This window comes from Falco peregrinus, chromosome 1 (genome assembly GCF_023634155.1).
Source record: "Falco peregrinus isolate bFalPer1 chromosome 1, bFalPer1.pri, whole genome shotgun sequence".
In the NCBI taxonomy this organism is placed as follows: Eukaryota; Metazoa; Chordata; class Aves; order Falconiformes; family Falconidae; genus Falco; species Falco peregrinus.
This window is the reverse complement of record NC_073721.1, coordinates 50,194,855-50,214,058: the sequence shown is the minus strand read 5'-3', so window position 1 is coordinate 50,214,058 and position 19,204 is coordinate 50,194,855. Positions and strand designations below refer to the sequence as shown.

The window sequence follows — 19,204 nt, the reverse complement described above, 5'->3', positions numbered from 1 at the left end:
GAGCGGAGCCCGAGCGTGCCCCGGAGCCGCAGCCGCTGTGCAGGGCGAGCGGTGCGCGCTAGAGGGAGACCGGTCCGGCCCGGCACGGCCCGGCTCGGCCGTCGAGGGTGCCGCTCCGCTGCTTCCCCACCTTGCTCCGGACCCTGCAGTTCCCCAGGGAGAGCCCGCCCGGCCGCCTGCACCTCCCCTCCCCCCACCGCCGGAGGAGCGGCCCGCAGCGGGGCGGGCATTCCCGGCCAGCGGGGCGGGGAAGGGGTTAACGGTGGGGGCGGAGGGCCCGGGCCGGCCCGGCTCGGCCCGGCCCGGCCCTGCCCGCCCCTACTTAAGGCGGCGGCGGGCGCGGGGCGGCTCCGGGAGATGGCGGCTCCGCGCCGGCCGAGCGGTGGGGGGCTGCGGCGGGCTCCGCAGGACGGGCGGCTGGAGGAGATCAACAAGGTGGGGCTGGGGTCGGCCCGACCCGACCCTTGCGGGGGCAGCCCCCGGGGGTGGCTTGGAGGGCTCCGAGGGGCGGGGTGGGGCGGGGGGCGGCTCAGCCGGTTGCCCGGCAGGGCGGGGGGATGCGGCGGGGCCGGCGGGGGGGAGGCGGGAGCCGGCTGGGCAGGTGGAGCCCCCCCTCACCCCCCCGCCTTTGCCGGTGCCCCCCTCGGAGCGAAGCCCGGCTCGGGGGCTCGGCGGGGGTTTGCTCTCCAGCCCCTCTGCCCCTGTGTCGCTCTCGCAGGGGGTCGTCCCCCTCCGCAGCCCGGCGGGCGGCTGTGCCGGGGGATGCTCCGTGTCCCGCTGCCATGGAAGTCCCTTTGGGAACGTGCCCCAGCCAGAATGGGAGCTATTGTTCTCCCGGGGGGCTTCAGCCTCCCCTCCGCCGTCTTGAGCGCTTCCCTTTCCCCTGCCAGGAGCAAGAAGTTGCTGCTGCTCGGAAGAGCTGACTCGAGCCTTTCTAGTTTCTTAATTGCGCTGGGTGCGTGGGGAACCCAGGATGGTTGGATGTCCCACAAGCCTTGGGCAGGGGGAATAGCAGCCCGTGGATTAGTGCAAAGTACGCTGGGCTGCGTGCCCTTCATGCCAGGGTCAGGCAAGGTCCTTTCCCCGGAGCTTCGGGCTTGCCCCGTCCCTTGCTTGGCAGGGCCTGTGGGGCAGCTCCGTTGGCGTCCCTCCCGGCCAAGAGCTGTTCTGAGGGTGAAAAGAAGATTTTAACCTTGAAACAATCAACGGTGGGATTTCTAGAGTCGTTTCTAGGTGGTTTGGGTGGTCAGTTGCTGATGTAGCCAGTGGCATCTTGGTGTTACAGGTGGTGAAATGGAGTTGCTACACAAGATGAAAGCCTGGAAGAGCCGGTGGGCTTGCCTTGCCCTCATGTTAACTGGGCTGTGAAAAGTGCCAATGCATCCCCCCAGGCAGGGCTGAGACAGCGGAGGTGAAGTTTATGTAGGTCACTGGAAAGGGTATTGCATCATTAGAAACCAGAAGGTGCTGTGGAATAAGAGTGGAAAAAGAGGTGCTGCGGCATAAGGTGTAGGATAAGAGCACTTGGCTGAAAAGTGCCTTTGAAGCCTGCTGTTTGAAGGCAGGCATGAGGCACCCTGCGCCCAAGAGGCGCACCCGTGGGTCTAACACATCCCCCATAGCTAAGGTGGTGTTGCCCCTTGGGCTGGGGAAGAAGGGAATGTATTGTACCTATCGCTGCAGTTTCTGCTGCTCCAGAGCTGTCCTCCAGCATCACTCCAGCAGGATGGATATGTGATCCTTCAGCTGGTAGGAGCCATAGGACCGAGTCTGGAAAGCCGTGCTTCCCGGGACACTGCTGATGGGACACTGCTGTGCCCCAGGGCTGGGGGCTTGTCCTCCCACACAGGGGACAGGCTCCTATCTCCCCTAAGCAGCCATCAGTTCTGGCAGGCTTTTTCTCTGGGTGAGGTTTGGATGACAAAAATGAAACAAGCTACGTAACTTCCCACTGATGGAGGTGGGAGCTGCTTGTTTGTGTCCTTGCTGTTGGCTCAGTGCTAGGAGAAGGGATTTGAGCAGCTAGAAATCAAGCTGCAGATAGCACAGGTAGCAGCTGCCCACGGATCCTGAGAAGCCATTGCGCTGTAGCGGCTCTGGGCAGCAAACCCCCTGCTGCTGGGCTTTGCCAGCTCTGTGCGGGTGGGGGGGGTGGGGGGGGTGGAGGGAATTTGCTGTGAGCGGGTGTGCAGCAAGCAGCTCAGGTCTCCTTGTGACACAAACTGATAGGTAAACCTGGGCTGATAACTGTGGCTGGAGCCAAGGAGGGGGTTTCCTGAGCCTCAGGGCTGCAAACCAGTAAAGGGCTCCTAATAAAACCTATCAGTCCAAATTCCTATCGGGCCTAATCTCATTGTCTCATCCTAACACTTAGCTCCCTCCCACCCTGTTTTCCTGGCTGGTTTTCTACCCCAGAGCTCTTGCTGGGATAAGGGTCTTTGGCAGGCAGCGTCCTGAGTGCACATGTGCTGCTGAAGGACAGCTGAGTCCTAGTATTGAATTCTCTCTTCCAGCCTGAAATGCTCCTCTGGGATCCCCTCTTGGCCATTCCCCTCTTCCTGGGGAATGGCAATCACATTGTTCAGCCTCGTGCATCAAGGTGGCAAGTCTAATCCCACACAGATTAATTTCAACCTAGTTTTACCCTCTAATGCGCGGGGCTGTGGGGAAGGAATTCGGCTGCCGAGGAAGCATCCCTCAGCTGCTTCCCAGCCCCAGCAGGCAGGGTGGCTGGCATGGACCACTTCAGCAGCTGCCAGTTGGAGCTACCTTTCTGGGGAGCGAGGAAGGATCTGGCTTTGTTCAGATTGTCTTGCAGGTAGCTGGGACTTGTGTGGCTGTATTTATTGGCTTAGAAAAGTCTCTCTGCCCAAGAAAGGCTGTTTAGGGCAGGAGCTGGGGAGAGGCTGATGCTTATTAAGCAGTTCTTATTATTAGAACATGCCCCTTAAAATGGGAGCTTTAGCAAAAGGCTCTAGGAGGAACTTCAGCCACTTGGGCTGAGCCTGAGTCACTGGCCCTGGGGACTGAATTCCTGTGTACTATTGTGAGTGTTTGCCTTATCGCAGTCACAGCCCGGCTCACTTACAATGTGGAGGGCGGAATGCCTTTGAAATACGCTCTCCTGTTGCTTCCTTTGGTCTGGAGCAGAGCTGTGATTCTGTTGTGCTGTCCAGTTCCCCTCCAGCTGGAATGCAAGGGGACTGGGTCCTAGGTGTGGGCACAGTGTCACCCATCCTGCTCTCGTACCGTGCTGCCAGGGGCTGTTGGATCCCTGGGCACCTGTCCCTCAGCCATGGTGTACGGATGGAGCGTTCCCTTTGGTCTTCACCATTTCCGTGCTGTTTCACTGTATTGCTCTGGGACCAAGCTCTGCTCTCGCATCCCCTGTCCTGCTGGTGGGTGGAAGCTGTCTGCTGCTCCTGCAGAGCAGGAATGAAGCTGTGACCTGGGCGATGCTCTGGCCTTGTTCTGGTTCTCAGTGGTGTTTGGCGAGTTTCTTCTACACAGGCTATTCAGTGGCAATGGCAGTAGGTAACACTACTCCTCTCTGGTGATTTCTGCTGCTGCCTGAGCCCAGGTCTCAAAGCTGAATTGGGCCCTTTGTGTTGGGCAGGCAAATGATACCCCTGGATAGAAATTACTGAGATAAATGAAATTGAGTTGGCGAAGGAGAGCTAAAGAAGGAACTGGGAACATTGCTTTTCACCACAGTTCTCAATTTGAGTTGGTGACCATGGTGATAAGGGAAGTCTGTGTCACGCTGGTTTAGTGGGCATGGTCTCTGGTGTCCCGTCTGGAGTTTGTGAAGTGGGAGGAGGGGTTGGTAGTCACTTCTGTCCTAGTGAACTTCTTAAAAAAAACTTAGTTCAGCTGTAGATAAAAGACCTGCCAAAGCAGTGGTTAACTGGCAGTAAAGGTCTGAAGCATTTGGACTCCTGGGGCAGGTTCCCCTGTCCCAGCAAGGAAGAAGGGAGTAACTCCAGGTGTGTGGGCTGGAGGGGTCTGGAGCACATGCTGCAGGGTTAGGGTGGCAGGCAGCGGCCAAGGCCTGGGGCTGGCTGTGGCAGCAGGAACCAGGCATTGGTTTGGGGCTGGAGTGCTTCTGGAGCTGGCACAGCAGCCAGGCTGGCACGGCTCATCACTCCTGGGGACAGCTGCTTTCAGTCTTCCTTCTGGAAGAAGTGAGAATGCTCTGGAAGCTGGAGGACATTTGGGTTACTGATGGCTGCGGGGACCTCCTGCAGTTCTGATGACCTAGTGCCTGCAGTTGGGGCTTCTTTGGCATGGGTGGTCTCATTCATCAGAAGTGATGCTGCCCCAGTACTACCAGTGCCAGAGGTCAGAGTCTTTTGGCGACCCCCTCCTGCCTTCCTCATGAGCATGGGGGATAGTGGTGAGGAACACGTGCCCAGAGTAGGGAACAGCCTCAGCCCTCTATCCACTCTAACCCTGGGAGGGGTTTTATCCTGGACAGGCCATGCGTAAGTTGTGCAGATGTTAATGATTTCTACACTGAAGAATGTGGTGTTGTTGCTGAACACAGATTGGTCATTAAGCTGTGCTGGGCTTGCTGGAGCTAGGCGGTGTGGGAGGGTAGAGACAGGAGCAAGACCCTGCTGCTTGCAGCTGTGGGGGGGTGTTGCTGGCAAGGCATAGCAGTAGAGCTGGCTGTGCAAGTTGTGGTCTGTTCTTTTGGGTACGTGAAGGTTTTTGAGGTGGGGCTAGGGACAAGTGACCAGAAGTGACCCAGAATTTCCTCTCCAGCCTGAGCAGGGTAGGGGGAAAAGTGGAGAGACAGTCTGAGAGAGCGAGAGCCTGTTTCTTACCCCAAAATACCTGTCCTCTCTTGGGTGCATGATGGTCTGTGAACTTCCCTGGTTCTATTTGCTAGCCCTCAGAGGCTATCCAAGAGTTTGAAACCTGAATTGGAATGCTTTTTGCAAGGACTAGGAGCCCTTGCTGGGAATAGGTGCCCAGTCCATGTGCTGTGCTTGCTAAAGCAGAGATGTGAGGAGCTGAAACCTTGGGTGAGCAAGAAGAGGGGGTTTCATGCTGTTATTCTGAAGGTACGTGGGTTCCAGTCCTCCCTCAAGCTGTTGGTGGGAAACCTGAGACTCCACAGGCATTCCTAGTGCATTGGAATGTTAATGACAAGGTGTGGAGGGATTCAGCCCATTTTCAAGCCTCCTCACGCTGTTGCTCAGATGTGGCACTCTGGGAGCTGCGTAGGTCTTCTGGGTAATGCTGCGTTCGTACGTGCCCTCTAGGGTGTTTGCCCTTGTATCTTTAACCTTGGGGATATTTTTTTCTGTTTTAGGAATTTCTCTGTGACCCAAAGTTCAGTGATGAAGAAGATCTGGAGGAGAAGCTGGCAGTGTTCAAAGGTGAGAACTGGAGGGTTTCCCTGTTCTTTCTGTCTATTTGCTCTGGACAGATTATTCTCCTCGGCACTTGGATTTTACCAGCCTGAGACTGTCAACCAAATACAGGTGACTGAGCTGGGATGGGTGCCTCCCCCTTGCTTGTGGGACTCGCTGAAACTCCCGGGAGAGATGGTTTTCCCACATGAGCTTTTGCACTTCGCCCACTTGCAGGGCAGGGACGTGTCACTCTGTAGATATCCTGCCTGGCGGCTGCTATTACTGCAAAACCTGCTGCGTGGGCAAAATGCTGGGGAGCAGCAAAGGAGGATGGTTTCTGTGCGGTTACCTAGGCAAGCTAGCTGGCATAATGGACGATGTAGTAGTTGGACTTTTTTTTTTTTTCAGTGAGTAGGAGAACCTCTTCCCACGGAGCAGAGGTCTCAGCTGCTTCCTGAAGGAGTTGGGGACTTTCCCCAAAAGCTTCTTCAGTCTGTTCTGGTCCTTCCTGAGCCCCTTTGTACCAGAAGCAACAGCAGCAGTGTGTCTCTAGTCCTGGCCAAAGCCTAACTCCACTGGGTCAGCAGATATGGGCTTAGGTTTGGGCCATTTGCTGGGATCAGGGCATAGAGAACAGCTGAAAAACCTGGCGTCCTCTGGAGCTTGTCCCCAAAGTGGTTACAGGACAAGATTTGGCAGGGCTGTTCTGGGTGCATCCACTTTCTCGCCAAGCAGTGGCTGAAGGCAGTTGAGCAAACATGCCTTCTGCGTCACACCACCCTCAGGGTTTGTCCTCAGCCTGGCTCTAACCAAATAACACCTGACCTTGCTTCCATTTCAGGCATTGTCCGCTATTTCCCTTTGGATTTTGGCTTTGCAATCCAGCATGGAAGAAGCTGGCTGGGGTTTTGTGATCCCTTACCCTGCTGGGCACAGAGGATCCTCCTGTGCTCTTGGTTCTTTTTCTGTTTCCTTTTGTGCGGCTTTGGCTTTTGGCTGCAGCCCCGCATTATTTTTCCCATCACAATCGGGGCTCTTCAAACATTGCAACTGTAGGTCACAGGCGCAGAATTCCCTGTAACGAGAGCCTTTGGCATCTCTTCCCACTGCCTCGTGAGTTTGCCTCCGTGGCCTGTCCCGCTCTCCAACGCCTCTTCTGGCTCCCCCAACAATCGGCTCATTGTGTGATGATGGGGGGAGTGTTTCTTTTCTGCCGTCCTTCCCGCTGGCCTCCCCAGCCGGGCCCGGGGAGCCCCTGTCCAGTGTTTGTGTAAATGCATTTGTGAGGGGAGGGACCACGCGTGGTTTTGCCCCGCCAGATCCCTGCAGCTGGGATGGGAGGGAAAGACGAACGCTTGAGCCGAGGCTTAGAGCATGATGATGTAAAGCTGCCTCTGTTCTCTGCGCTTTTGGCTAAGTGTCAGCTGAGAAGAAAAGAAAACATGCTGGGCACAGACATGGCAGAGCAGGGGAGTTTGTGTCCCTGAGCACATGCTGCGGTGCTGACCCCTGCCCAGAGAGGCAGCAGTTCATTTGCACAAGGTGGTTATGGTGGGGCAGAGCACGGGGAGAGCCAGTTCCACATCAAGCAGTGCTTTGGCCCCCTAAGCACGTGTGTGACAGCCCCAATTGCATCTAGGATGGGTTGCTTAATGCTTGAAGGGAGATGTTTATTCCTGCCTGAAGCATGAACAGCTTTGGTTTGTCCTGTAGGTCTGTCCTGGTCAGCTCACAAGAGCGGTAATCCACCAGCTGAGACCCAGGTGAAGGCGTGCCAGGCCATTCCTCTGCCTCCTGCCCCTACCTGCCCATCACTTTGGAGCCTTCCCAGGACCTGTCCTTCTGAAGCAATGTGTGAAATAGCCACTTTTCCCTTTGGCTACTTAAATTAGTGTGCCACTTCATGTTCACCTGCTTACTGGTGTCCTGGAGCAGAAGCAAAAGGTCTTTCCCCTTGGCGGGGAAAGGAGCAGCCTGGGAGATCTCACTTAATTTGAGTCCTTGGAGGCGGTTCAGGGGAGTGAGTGCTAACTGCAGGGCAAGCGGAGATTTCTCCAGTTCTGCGCAGATGGATGGTGGCAGCAGGCACCTTGCTTTTTTCATTTAGCAGAACCGAGGTGATTGGGGGGTGGAGGGGGGGAGAGCACCCTGTGGTGCTAGGAGCTATGTGGTCTGTAAGACAGACAAATCCTTGCCTGAAGAGCTTAAAGGCTAAATGGGGAACAGCTGGTGGGGGAGAGGGGGGGTAGGAAGCACAGGTGTGCCACTCCAGAGGTCAGAGGCAGCAGAGGACTGAAATCCTGATTTTTCTAACTCAAATCGATGCTCTGTCTGTCACAGCATGTGAGGGTTTTTTCCTGCAAAGATAATCAGACCTTCTTGAGCAGGCTCTGCCTTTCTCTGTAGATGCTGGAGTTGCCCAATTCAGCAATGTTTGACAGCAAGCTGGAAGGACACGCAACCTGCTCTAGCATAACTGTTCCCTAGGCATGTCCTTGGCTTCACCCTCTTGATGTGGCCCTTGAGCATCTCTCCTGGCAGGTGCTGCTCGGGTAGTTCAGTGAGTGTTGGGAGGACTGTAGAGTCTGTCCCTTGCTATTGCAGGCAATGACGTCATTTAATCCCCCTCCCAATCCGATCAAGCTTCATCTTGGGAGCGCTCAGGGTTTTGTTTTCCTTGCTACTCCTTCTGGGATGCTGTTCCAGAGCTTTGTTTTTCTGGCTGGAAACCTTTTAATGTTATTCATGGCTAGCTGATACCTTGTTCTCATGCCAATGTTTTTCTTCAGCTTAAATGAAAAGCAGCTACAATTAAAGAGCACTTAACTTTAGGGCCCTGGAATTGAGAAGAGGGTGCTAAAACCAGATCTTGAGATGGTTTCCCTCTCTGAACTGTTTGTGTTCAGCAGTATATTAATCTTTTCCTCAAACCTTTTGTTTCATTGTTCTCAGCAGACAGTGCTCCAAAGCCCTGCATACCCCCTGCTCTAGCATCCTGCTAACTTACTTCTGTGTCTCTTCCAGAGAAGTACATGGAGTTTGACCTGAACAACCAAGGCGAGATTGGTGAGTGACTCTGAGGGATGCTGGGCTGGAAGAGCACCTGCTGAGGTGGTGTCTGCTGCTGTATGTGCTGCTTCCCTCTGCACTTGTGTTGCTGAGGAGGAAAACCTGCAGGCTTTTCCTGTGTCCAGCCTTGCCCAGACCTTGATTGCCAGCCAGGGGCTTCCTTGGCTCTCCAGCCCCTGCCTCTTGGCTTCCTCAGTCTCCCCTCACCTGCTTCAAGATCTAAGCTCTTCTCAGTCCTCTTCCCCTTCTAAGTTTCTGCTTAGCTCCTCCACTTTTTTCTGCTCTAAATACTTCTTTGGGTTTTTTTCTTCTCCCTTTTGTCCACTGAGGTTTTCTTCTCAATCCTCAGCATCTGGGAATGCTGGGAAGCTGCAGGGCTTGGACAATCGTGGGTTTTGCCTGGCTTGAGGCAGAAGCTGTATAAAACCATGAGCACTTCTTGTGCAGAGAAGCAGTTTGCTTTGCTGGGAGGGGCGTGGGGGAATCGGGGACTTGGGTGTGAGTCTGGCTCAGCTGAGCAACCCTGGTTTGGGCCCAGAAAACACCAGTTACATATAGACCCAGCCTTCTACAGGCTTGGAGCTGCTGCTGAAGTGTAATCATTCGCATGTTGTGCCCTTCCAGGAGCCTGTGCCTCATTCCCCTCCTCCACTAGTCCTCCAGCCGGAGGAGGCCTGCCTCTGGGCTGCTCTGCTTCCCTTCCAGAGGGCAGGGAAGGGGCTGCAGGTCTCAGCTGGAAATGGAAGGAAATGGCCTGTGTTGATGGCAGGGGAGCCTGCTCCCCACCGCCTGTTTGTCTCTGCTTTAACCCCGGTGTTATTTCCCTCTTCTCCCAACCTTGTGATTCTTGGCACCACGCTCTGAGCTAGAGAGCTGTGTCCCCACGTGTTCTCTGGAGCACTTGGAGAGTTGTCCTGTGTTCTGGGTGTGTGGTGCTTTTATCTTGAGCTGCACAAATGGGAAGTGAGGCTCCGTACCAGGTGGTACAGCAGCAAGCTGTACAGGAAGGCTTCTCTGGGCTTTCAGCAACAGTTTAATGCTGTCAGCCCCAGGGTCTGCAGGTGAGGTGGGAACTCATGCTGGTGTTCCTGGGGTTGGTCTGTGCTCAGTGTGGTCACCTCTCGACAGCACCGACTGCCTTGCTCTTGCAGATTTGATGTCTGTCAAAAGGATGATGGAGAAGATGGGAGCTCCAAAGACCCACCTAGAACTGAAGAAGATGATCTCTGAGGTGACTGGAGGAGTTAGCGAGACCATCTCATACCAGGATTTTGTCAATGTGATGCTTGGGAAACGCTCTGCTGTGCTTAAACTGTGAGTGTCCCTGGGAGGGAGTGGGGGAGGCATGGGTCCCGAGCTGGTGTGTTGGGGGAGCTGAGAAGCAGGAGCTGTTCTGCCCGGTGGAGATGGAGGTGTGCATGATTGGTGTTTGTGGAGTGGAGACAAACACTTGTGAAGGGGTAATTTACAGAGAGATGTGGAGGGGTGTATATGCCCATGTCTAGGCTACGCAGTGGTGAACGCTCACAGCAGAGCTGCATGCTGTGCAATAGCACCGGCTTCCTCCTCTGTGCTCCATGTGGAGCAATTCTCCTTTCCCAAGGGTGTGCAGGCACTCAGCACCGCAGGACTTCTTCCCCTCCCTTTCCTGTGGCTCCTGCTGGCTTTGGGGACACGGGCTTGCCTTGTGAATGGTGGCAGGACTTGAGTGGTTAATGATGGTCCTGCCAACACCAGCAGTGCTGGCTCTGATTTCCCACAGGATGCTCCCTCCCTGCCTGATTTTTGGAGAGACTGGCAGTAGGTGGAGACAGGACACATGCTTGAAACAGCTGGCTTGTGCTGGGAGTGGTACTGGCTGCCAGCACTAGCCTCCCACGGCCCTCTCTGCCCTCTTGACAGGGCTCTGAAAGTCCTGCTGTAACAAATGGCTTCCAAACACTTGCTTGGCTCCATCTCCGCCCCATTGAAGCTTGGCTTTTTCTTTCATAGCCACAGAGGCTGGCTCTGCTTTTGTGTCTAACCACCGTGAATAGAAGCTGCTCCTCTCCAACCTCCTTACCTTTTTTTTTTTTTTTTTTGAAGGCAGCTTTAGAAACACAGCCAACTTTTAGGGCAGGTTGGGAGGAAGAATCTTGTGCCTGCCTCCCACATGGTCCCTCTAAGTCAGTACGTGCATCCCTGTTCCTCCTTTCTTTCTCCCTAGAAGCAGGCTGAGCCTGCAGCCTGTCCCATATCTTCCATCCTTCCTCCCAACTGCAGTAGCTTTCACAGATGGGTCCCTTCTCTTGCTAACAGATGCCCTATTGTCTGTTGGACTCTTTAAAGCAGGAGCAGAAATGTAAAACTTGTCCCAAGAGCAGTGCAGTCCTTTGATCCAGCGTGGCAGCTGGCATTCCCAGCGTAGCTGCAGTCCTCAGGGAGGAAGACAGTGCTAGTGGTTGTAAAATGCTTGGGATTCTTCTAGCCAGTGCCTTGCTCCTTGCCTCTGCCCTCTTCTCTGGCTATAATTGCTGTTGCTTGCTTGGTGTTGACTTTTGAATGTTCTGCTGTGTGGTTATGTACAAGGTGGGCCAGGGATGGTATTTGCTTTTATGCATCAGGAGCCCTTGGCATGCAGTGTTCCCAGGGGATTTTGGAACTGGCTGTCTAAATAAAACATGCTAATCCTCTGGGGTCTGAGAGAAAAACCAGTAGAGGCTTTGGGAACCCAATCCTGGAAGCTGCTGGAAAAGCAGAGCTGCCTGCCAGGCTGGCAGCACTGCCCTCTGGCTTTCCCTCCTCTCTTAATTATCAGATGCCCTTTGCATAGGAGGCAGATGCTGGTTTTCAGCAGATAATCCCACCCCCAATGATGGGTAAAGATGCACCTCCTTTTTTCATTGGTATTATCTGTTCTGTTTTGCAGGGTCATGATGTTTGAAGGAAAAGCCAATGAAAGCAACCCAAAACCTTCTGGGCCGCCTCCAGAGAGAGACATAGCCAGCCTCCCTTGAAGAGGATGGGCTGAAAAATTCGCACTGTTTGCTTTGCTGGTCTGTAACAGAGGTTACCTGTGCTTTGTTACTCTTCATTGTGGACAGTCCTAGTTTTCAACTAACCTGCCTTAGAGGAACAGCAAGGGAAGCTGGAGACCTCCAGCTCATGTCTTACTGCTGCATCCGTTAGCCAACTTGATTTGTTAGACAGAAGCTGTAGCACCAAGTGTAATGTGAGACCAAAAAAAAAAAAAATATCCTGTGATCTTACTCTTTCCTCTGCTTTTTCTGCATTTCTCAGACAAGGAGCTACTTTCCTCCCAGTGTATGGATTCAGAGCTGTGCTTGTCGTGACAGGTTCCTAAAGGGCCTTGCTGCCAGACATTGAGCATTTATCTGGCAAAGCCCCTGACAGCAGCTTTGGGTGCAAAGAAATAAGTGCCTTCTCTGCTCCATCCTACGCTTCCTGACTTTGGACTAGTTCTTCCCTTCCTGACCTCACCAAAACAAGTCAGGTTCCCACCTCTGTGGCCTAGGTGTGTGCTGGGTGAACATGGGAAGGCGCAGAGGTCTGCTTTGCAGGGTCTTTAGCTTGGAGGTGGGCTTGGCTGCCTGCAGGGACAGCTGCTGCCCACTCCATGGGCTCATCCTGCAGTCAGGTCTCAGTGGGTCCAACACCAGCCACTGTGAGCGAGAATGATTAAAGCTAGCTTAGGGGCCCCCTTCTTGATAAGCGTCTACTTGGATCTCATCAGGAGCGTCACCTCTGAATGGGTGGCTCAGTTGTGCCCATCGAGTGCAGGAACAAGCCTGCTGTTACGCCTTTGCAGCCCCTCAGGAAGGCCTAGGAGAAATGAAACCTTCAGGTGAAAGAAGCTGGGTGACTAAACAGTGAGCCCTGCCAGACCAGTTGCAGACAAGGATCTGTCCTCATGTGGCTGCTTTGTCCCTCTGATTTTTGCAGACCTCCGTGTGTGTTTCAGCTTGGTCCCTGGGGACTGTCAGGCACGCTTTCCTCATGGACAAGCCCTCAAGTCTGCAAAATAAGAATGGCTGTAAGTGTGGAGTATGAGCTGGGATCCAGACGCAGCTGGGACTCTGCTGTCCACGTTCTGGTTACTGTGGTGATTCTTGCTCCATATACAATTTCTGGAATCCAGATGTTGCTCTCTGACCTTTCCGTACTCTTTTCTTAAATGTTCTTGGCAGCTTTTAACTTTTTTAAATCATGGTTTAATAAATACATTTTTAAAGGAAATACAGATGATTAACTTTACTAGGCTGATTATTCCTGCCAAAGGCTGCATTTTTAAATAAAAAAAGAAAATCTCACTACTGTTTGCATGAAAACCAAAACTGTAATGGAGAGAAAAATTATGAGCAAAAGCAGCACCAGTCTACTTTAAGGACTGAAAATAAATCTTTTGAAGCTACACTGTGTGTCAGTGTATTTAGTTTAGCTCCCCTAAAGCTTGGTCCATATGATTGGTTGCAGATAAAGTGAGCTGGTTTCAAAGTCTGTTAATATAAACCCTTAACTAGATCCTAGATATAAGTTTGGACTGTCTTGATCTGATCTTTATCTGTAATAACTGGCTGAGTGCCATGGAGTTGGTGTTATAAAATGCAAATGAGAGGCCGCCTCCTGAAACCTTGTTTTCTTTTTCTTTTTGACTTGCTTAAAGCAAGCAGGTGGTGGTGCTTGTTTTAAGGAGTAACTTCTTTATCAAGAGCACACACTTGTAATGCTTCTTTCAAAAGAGTATATTTTTTTTTCCATCCTCTGCTCTTGAAGCAATTGCCTGAGGTTCTTGTCTGATGTGAGTTATCAAAATAGAGACCAGGCTTCCTGGGGGAATGACTGGGTATGCTTTTTCCTGTGTATTCCTCAAAAGGACAGAATTGCCCTTAGATCACAGCCCTATGTCTGCTTGCTGCTGCCTGTTAGCCGCTGGGAATGCACCTGCTTTTCTGGGCTACATGTATTTAGGCTGTTCAGTTAGAAAATAAAGGGAGCATATTACACAAGGGAAATTTGGATGTGGTTTGCCACAGTTCAGAGCACTGCCCAAAGCCATCGCTGCTTTTGTCTTGGTGGAAATCATTGTCCTTCTGGTCCTGGAAAAAAAGAGAATCACAATCTGCTAGAGTTGGAAACAGCCTTTCTCAGCGCGTCCTTGCCCCTGCAGGGCTAAGTGCTAAGGTGATGCACTCCCCTGTGCTGGCACTCCGAGTGGGGACTGAACCCCCCTGATCTGAGGCAGGAGGGAGCAAGGAACTTGAGTCCTGCTGTAACCAAAAAAGCACACACTGCTCTGGTGGGGCCCTGGAGCTCGATAAGGCTGTTCCTGCTCACGGAGCTTCCATGTTTCCAGCTCAACCATACATAACTTGAAGGGACCAACCCCAAGCACTGGACCATGCACTGCCACTGCAGCCCATGCTGAGGGTGTAGGACTGGCTTAGAGCTGTGGCAATACGGGGCCTCTGCTGTGGAAAACGCACCGAAGCCCCTTGCCAGGGGCTGGTGGGCAAGGTGGAGCAGGTGCCTGCTAGCCCTCACCATCGCGCAGCTGGGACAGCACCAGCTGCCAGGCCCAGCCCCTCATGCCAGCCTCAGCTCAGCCCCAGCGGGTCTGTCCCCTCAGGGCCTCCGGGGACAGCCCCATCGGCTGGATCTCCTCAGGGAGAAGGGCCGGTGGGCGCTGCCTGCAGCACCCACCGCGAGCGGGTCAGGCCCCGCCTCAGAACATTAGGAAAAAAGGGTTTATTAAGCACAGCTGCTTGCTCGGCCTCGCCGTGCGGGTAGGCTCCCCGCCGTGCGGAGCTGCCGCTGATCCTCCCACCGCTCAGCTGGCGGGAGCCGAGCGCCTCAGACAGCTGCGACGAGGAGAGGCCGCTGGAGGACTCCCTCGCCTCAGGCCGCCGCGGAGCATCGAGATCGGTGGCTAGAGCGGCCCCACCGGAAGCGGAAGTGAGCGCACTGGCCGGCGCGCGGGGGTTTCCCGGCGGTGCGCAGGGCGAGAGGGGGACCGCGGGCCTCGGGGCTGCTGGCGCCGCCATGGGGGACGATATGGACGTGATCCCGGAGCGGGAGATGAAGGTGAGGGGCAGCCCGCGGTGGTGAGGGGTTTGCTGGGGTGGTGGGAGAGTTGACAGGCGGTTTGGCTCGGGCCGAGGGGTTGACAAGCCATGGTGGGGGGGTCTGCTCGGCCCATGAGAGAAACTGGGCTCGAGGAGGGCTTGGCCCGGGCCGTGGGAGGGACTTGGCTTGGGCCGTGGGGCTGACGGGCCGTTAGGGGTGGTGGTGGTGGCTCGGGTCACGGCGGGGGCCTTTTGGAGGATCCTTGCGGTGTTTGTGAAGCGCTCGAGGACTTTTCAGCACAGCCTGGTACACGCCTGTGGAGTGGAAGAAGGAGAGGCTGGCATGGCCTGTGATGCAGGGGGTCTTGGTAACGCCTGGGGGAGAAGATGCAGAATGTGAGAGCTGGAGGAAACTTATTTTGGGAGAGGAGTGGCCTGTTTCCCAGTCCTCCTGTCAGCATGACTTGTGCTGGTTATCTCCTGCTTTTGTGAATAGTATGTGTGGTTGTCCGCCATGAGGACAGTGTAAACTGGAGTCTTCCTGTGTGGTGCCATCCTAGCTGATTGCTCTGTCTCCCAGAGTGTTACTGTGAGGCCATGTAAGCAGATATAGGGGGGGATAGATTCCTGAAGCCCATGCAGGTCTTTATGCAGCTGCCTTCTGTTCAGACACCTTCAAAAACAAGGGAGTTGGGCTGGTTTTTTTGCAGAAGTTTCTTGAGTTCCAGCAGCCTCCTCAGGTTGCAGGAAGGTACTTAGTGTTTTGGCAGTAATTTGGAAATAAAACTCGGGTGCTTGATTTGAGTTATAGATATTAGATCCAGTGCTCCATTTAACAACTGGTACCATGGGAAGAGAGATTCATTCCCAAGGGGAACCTCAGGTTTTGCATTGGTAATAGTGCAACTGCTCTTTCTTAATTCAGTTTGTGTTTTTAGAGGTTTTTATCTCTCGCTCTGCTTTTCTTTTCCTCCTTTTACAAAAGGACAATGTAAATTATGAGAGAAATGAATGCAAAAAATAGGTCTGATTATACAAAGTAATTACTGGGGGTGGATGGAAGGAATAACTATATCCATTCTGTGTGTCATAAATTACAGTAGCAAACAAAGATACATGTAAACAGATGCATGCTTTGCAGCGACCTTTTGTTTAATTGTGTTGTATCTCTGCTTTGTTCCCTTCTCTTTCTCCCCCCTGCCCCTGTATCCTTTGGGTAGTTCTATTATGTTTCTAAGAAGGTTAGATGTCCTGGACAGATCTAGCTCCTATAGGCTTTATGAACACAGGCATTGGGTAGAAGAGAGATTCAGCCAATGGAAAAAATGTAGTGTGATCTCAGTCTTTCTTAGATGACATAGAAAATGCGATGGGATGGCCCATGACACTGTGGGTGTGGATTCTGCCTTGGCAGGTGTTTTGTAGCTCTCGTGGAGAGGCTTTTCAATGTACTGTCTTAGAGAAACTGAAGTAAACTGTTCCTCTTTACCAGCATATGTACACTTATTTTCCGAATCTCTTACAACAGGATTTTCAGTTCAGAGCACTGAAGAAGGTCCGCATTTTTGATGCTCCTGGTGATCTTCCTAAAGAGCGCTCCAGTCTCCTTGCAGTGTCTAACAAATATGGGCTGGTCTTTGCTGGTGGAGGAACCAGCCTGCAGATATTTCACACTAGAAATCTTCTCATGCAAAACCAGCTGGGAGAAGATCCCAATAAAATTGGTAAGGCACACTTATATTGCACGGTCTTTGCAGAGACAGCTTTGTATGGGTTTTTATGATATGGAGCTCTTGATTTCTGATATAGTCCTTGTACACTTTTGTGCATTTGAAATTACCATGTTTTCTTGTGTGAGAACGCAGGAACAATATTTGCTGTACCTCTAGCTGAAATGAAGTACAGTTGTTGAGAGCACATCGCCAGGATGCTCTGTGCTAGCTCCTCTTTGAGCACCATTCAGGTTTGGTCACCTGTGTTCAGTGCCATACCGTGAGGTTGACTTTTCCTGCCTGAGAACGTACCCCTTTCCTTGCAGCCACATGCTGTCTTGGTAGTTACTCCTTGAACCTGTGCATGCATCAGGGATGTGTGTGAGTGGAGGGATGGAGTTCTCGTACTGTGTTATCCACTCTGACTAGACGACTTTTGTGCAACGGAGGAACCAATCACAGTTCTACTACATGCAAAATACACCTTAGTGCAAAATGGTTTTCATTCTGCAGTTGTCCTTAGTAACTGTACCACTTGAAGTATTAATGTGCATATATAAGTAAAACAAAATCTGTCCACTTATTTTTCCTCCAGTTTACTGAGGAAGGAAAGTGGAATTTTCTTAGGAAGTTTGGCAACTCTTAGAATCGTACTGATAGAGATGAAGGGATTTGTTTTCACTGAGTTTTTCTACATGTTAGCTTTGGCAGCTGTGTTTAATAGGACTGGTGTTTTTTGCATAAACTCGTTCTAATGATACTCTTTTACAAGAGCAAATCTTGCTATTTAGATTTGTCCCCTTCATTCTGTCTTCCTTTCCTTTTGTGTTCTAAGTGGAGAATGTTCAGAGTACCTTGGTTCCCATGAAGTTTCCTGTGCAGCACCTGGCTCTCAGCTGTGATAATCTCACACTGTCTGTCTGTATGATGTCCAGTGAGATTGGTTCCTTCATTGGCTTTTTTGATGTCCGCACATTCTTAAATCAGGTAAGGCATATGCAAAGTAGGTTTGTTTCTTGGTTGTGTGAGGGGTTTTTTCAGAATACAGTGGGAGGAGAGGCATAACTTGGGTGGGATTTTCTGTCTCTCTGTGGAGCATGCCTTGTAATAAGAACTCAAACTTACTTCTTAATTTTATCAGTCATTAATTTATAGGAAGGTCAAAACTGTTTTGAATTATGATTTTGGGACAGCTTGATTTTGAGCGTTGATTATCTCATGTATTTGTCTTTCTAAAAGGCAAAACAGCAGAAACGTGCATTTGCTTATCACAAACTGGCCAAGGACTCGGGAACTGCAGCAGTGGTCAATGACCTGAAGTGGAACCCTGCTAGTCCTGCCATGGTGGCAGTCTGCCTGTCCGATGGCAGCATCTCTGTCCTGCAGGTCACAGACTCTGTGAAAGTGTACGCCACGCTGCCTTCCTCTGTAGCTGTTACATCTGGTGAGTGGCAACCTCAGACAGCATGCAGAATGCTGGACACTGAGGAGCAGAAGCAGACTGATAGATGTAAAAAAATACTGGTTGCGTGTCTCGGGAGGAGGTTTCATAAAAAAAGTCTTCACAGAAAGGAAGGATTTAGAGACTTAGAAAATGTGTTGCAATGTAACTACTCTTTCCCAGCTGATTGGAGGAGCTGCATCTTGTGAATTAGTAAAGTGTGCCCGCCTGTTGTTTGTGCTGTCTCAGGCTCTACTGTAATTTCCAAGGAAGCATGCAAATAAGAGTCCTCATCTGTTGGGTCTTGCTTTGTCTGTGACTGGATGTCTCCCTGTTTGTTTAATTCAAATTAATGATTTTTTGCAGGGGAAAAAGCCTGTGGTTTTAACTTACTGGTCCTGCTTTTGCGGGGCCTTGTAACTCTCCTGTTCCTTAGTGCTAATGAAATTCTCTTTGCTTAGTGTGTTGGAGCCCGAAGGGAAAACAACTGGCTGTAGGGAGGCAAAACGGCACCGTGGTGCAGTATCTGCCCGTAAGTATTGTTGGTGTAAGGCATTATGTCTGTTCAGTAGTTTGCAATATGCTCTATTTTCTTTGCATTACAAGCTACAGAATTTGGTCAGGTGACACATGGTGTGAGCCATGTGAAGATGCCCAGGTGCTTCAGTAATTAATTAATGTCTTACACCAGTGTTGGGTTTAGTTTAAGGTTTGCAGCTGCCACTTAAAAGTCATGGTTTGAGTGGCATATGGTGAGTTTTAAAGAGTGAGTTGCTCTAAACCAGTTCTCTGGGCTTTCTGCAAAATTTGCAGTTGACTTTGTTTATTGCCTTTTACTTTGTATTTAAGAGTAGTTTTATTTGCAGAATCTTCAGGAGAAGAAAGTAATCCCTTGTCCTCCCTTTTATGACTCGGACAATCCTGTTAAAGGTACATCTTTTTATTTTTTTTAAACTTGTTTTCTCTTGTGAAATACTTTTACTCATTCCTCCCCATGTTTTCCTAGTTATAGCTGCTGTATACTGAACTGGTTACATAATTACAATGCGATTTTTTTATTATTTTTTTAATAATTTGAAAAAAATAATTCTGTCCTTTATCTCGGTTGCATAGAAAAATTACCAGTCGGCCAGAGTCTTTGTCTATTTCTAGAATGTTTTAAGTATTCATTTTAAAAGCTATTTTTTGCTCACTGGTGTGATAGACGGTACTGCCACAAGTAATCTCCCTTTAGCAAGAAGATTTTTGGATATATATATTTCGAGTGAGCTTCATCTCATCACTTTGACTCTTCAATAAAATGTCAAAGCAGTAGAATTAGAAAAGCAGAAACACTTCATCTGGATATGCCAAAACATCATCCATGCTTGGAAACACTGACTGTCTTGCCTGTGATACTGTCAAACAAATCAAATACATTCTTTTGGTTTGTGTTTGAAATTTCTGGGATCGCATAGTTTTTCTCCCTAATAATTGATAATTCTGCAGACAAATCATTGAAATCCTTTGTCTTGGTAGTTTAGAAGTTAGCGGTTCCTTTGTTTGTTTTGTCATTTA

At 51.3% G+C, this 19,204-nt stretch overlaps 2 protein-coding genes across 4 annotated transcripts in view; both read left to right on the top strand.

Moving 5' to 3' along the window:
* The first annotated feature begins 279 nt into the window (after nucleotides 1-279).
* AIF1L (allograft inflammatory factor 1 like) lies at nucleotides 280-12,845 on the top strand. 2 transcript variants are annotated; one of them, XM_055815124.1, is made up of 6 exons: nucleotides 280-435; nucleotides 5,321-5,387; nucleotides 8,388-8,429; nucleotides 9,584-9,746; nucleotides 11,341-11,467; nucleotides 12,375-12,845. In XM_055815124.1, exons 1-5 carry the CDS (start codon nucleotides 358-360, stop codon nucleotides 11,426-11,428), a joined length of 438 nt encoding a protein of 145 aa, XP_055671099.1. In that variant the 5' UTR covers nucleotides 280-357; the 3' UTR covers nucleotides 11,429-11,467; nucleotides 12,375-12,845. The 2 variants fall into 2 exon arrangements, with proteins under 2 accessions (XP_055671099.1, XP_055671093.1); XM_055815118.1 differs by having other exon boundaries at nucleotides 11,341-12,845.
* Nucleotides 12,846-14,394: 1,549 nt separating this feature from the next.
* The window catches only part of NUP214 (nucleoporin 214), a 45,117-nt gene continuing 40,307 nt past the window's right edge, over nucleotides 14,395-19,204 (top strand). For both annotated transcript variants that reach the window (XM_013294352.3, XM_005231203.4), the window contains exons 1-6: nucleotides 14,395-14,513; nucleotides 16,023-16,218; nucleotides 17,042-17,193; nucleotides 17,446-17,650; nucleotides 18,109-18,179; nucleotides 18,514-18,577. In XM_013294352.3, coding sequence (XP_013149806.2) covers nucleotides 14,472-14,513; nucleotides 16,023-16,218; nucleotides 17,042-17,193; nucleotides 17,446-17,650; nucleotides 18,109-18,179; nucleotides 18,514-18,577 — 730 coding nt within the window. In that variant the 5' untranslated portion in view covers nucleotides 14,395-14,471. The remainder of the gene's footprint in view (nucleotides 14,514-16,022; nucleotides 16,219-17,041; nucleotides 17,194-17,445; nucleotides 17,651-18,108; nucleotides 18,180-18,513; nucleotides 18,578-19,204) is intronic.

What these genes read in the sequence shown, in the direction of transcription:
- AIF1L (XM_055815124.1), top strand. Translation starts at nt 358, where the DNA reads ATGGCGGCTCCGCGCCGGCCGAGCGGTGGGGGGCTGCGGCGGGCTCCG. An exon ending in GGCTGGAGGAGATCAACAAG is followed by an intron (nt 436 to 5,320) that starts GTGGGGCTGGGG and finishes TTTCTGTTTTAG; the next exon opens with GAATTTCTCTGTGACCCAAA. An exon ending in CGCTCTGCTGTGCTTAAACT is followed by an intron (nt 9,747 to 11,340) that starts GTGAGTGTCCCT and finishes TCTGTTTTGCAG; the next exon opens with GGTCATGATGTTTGAAGGAA.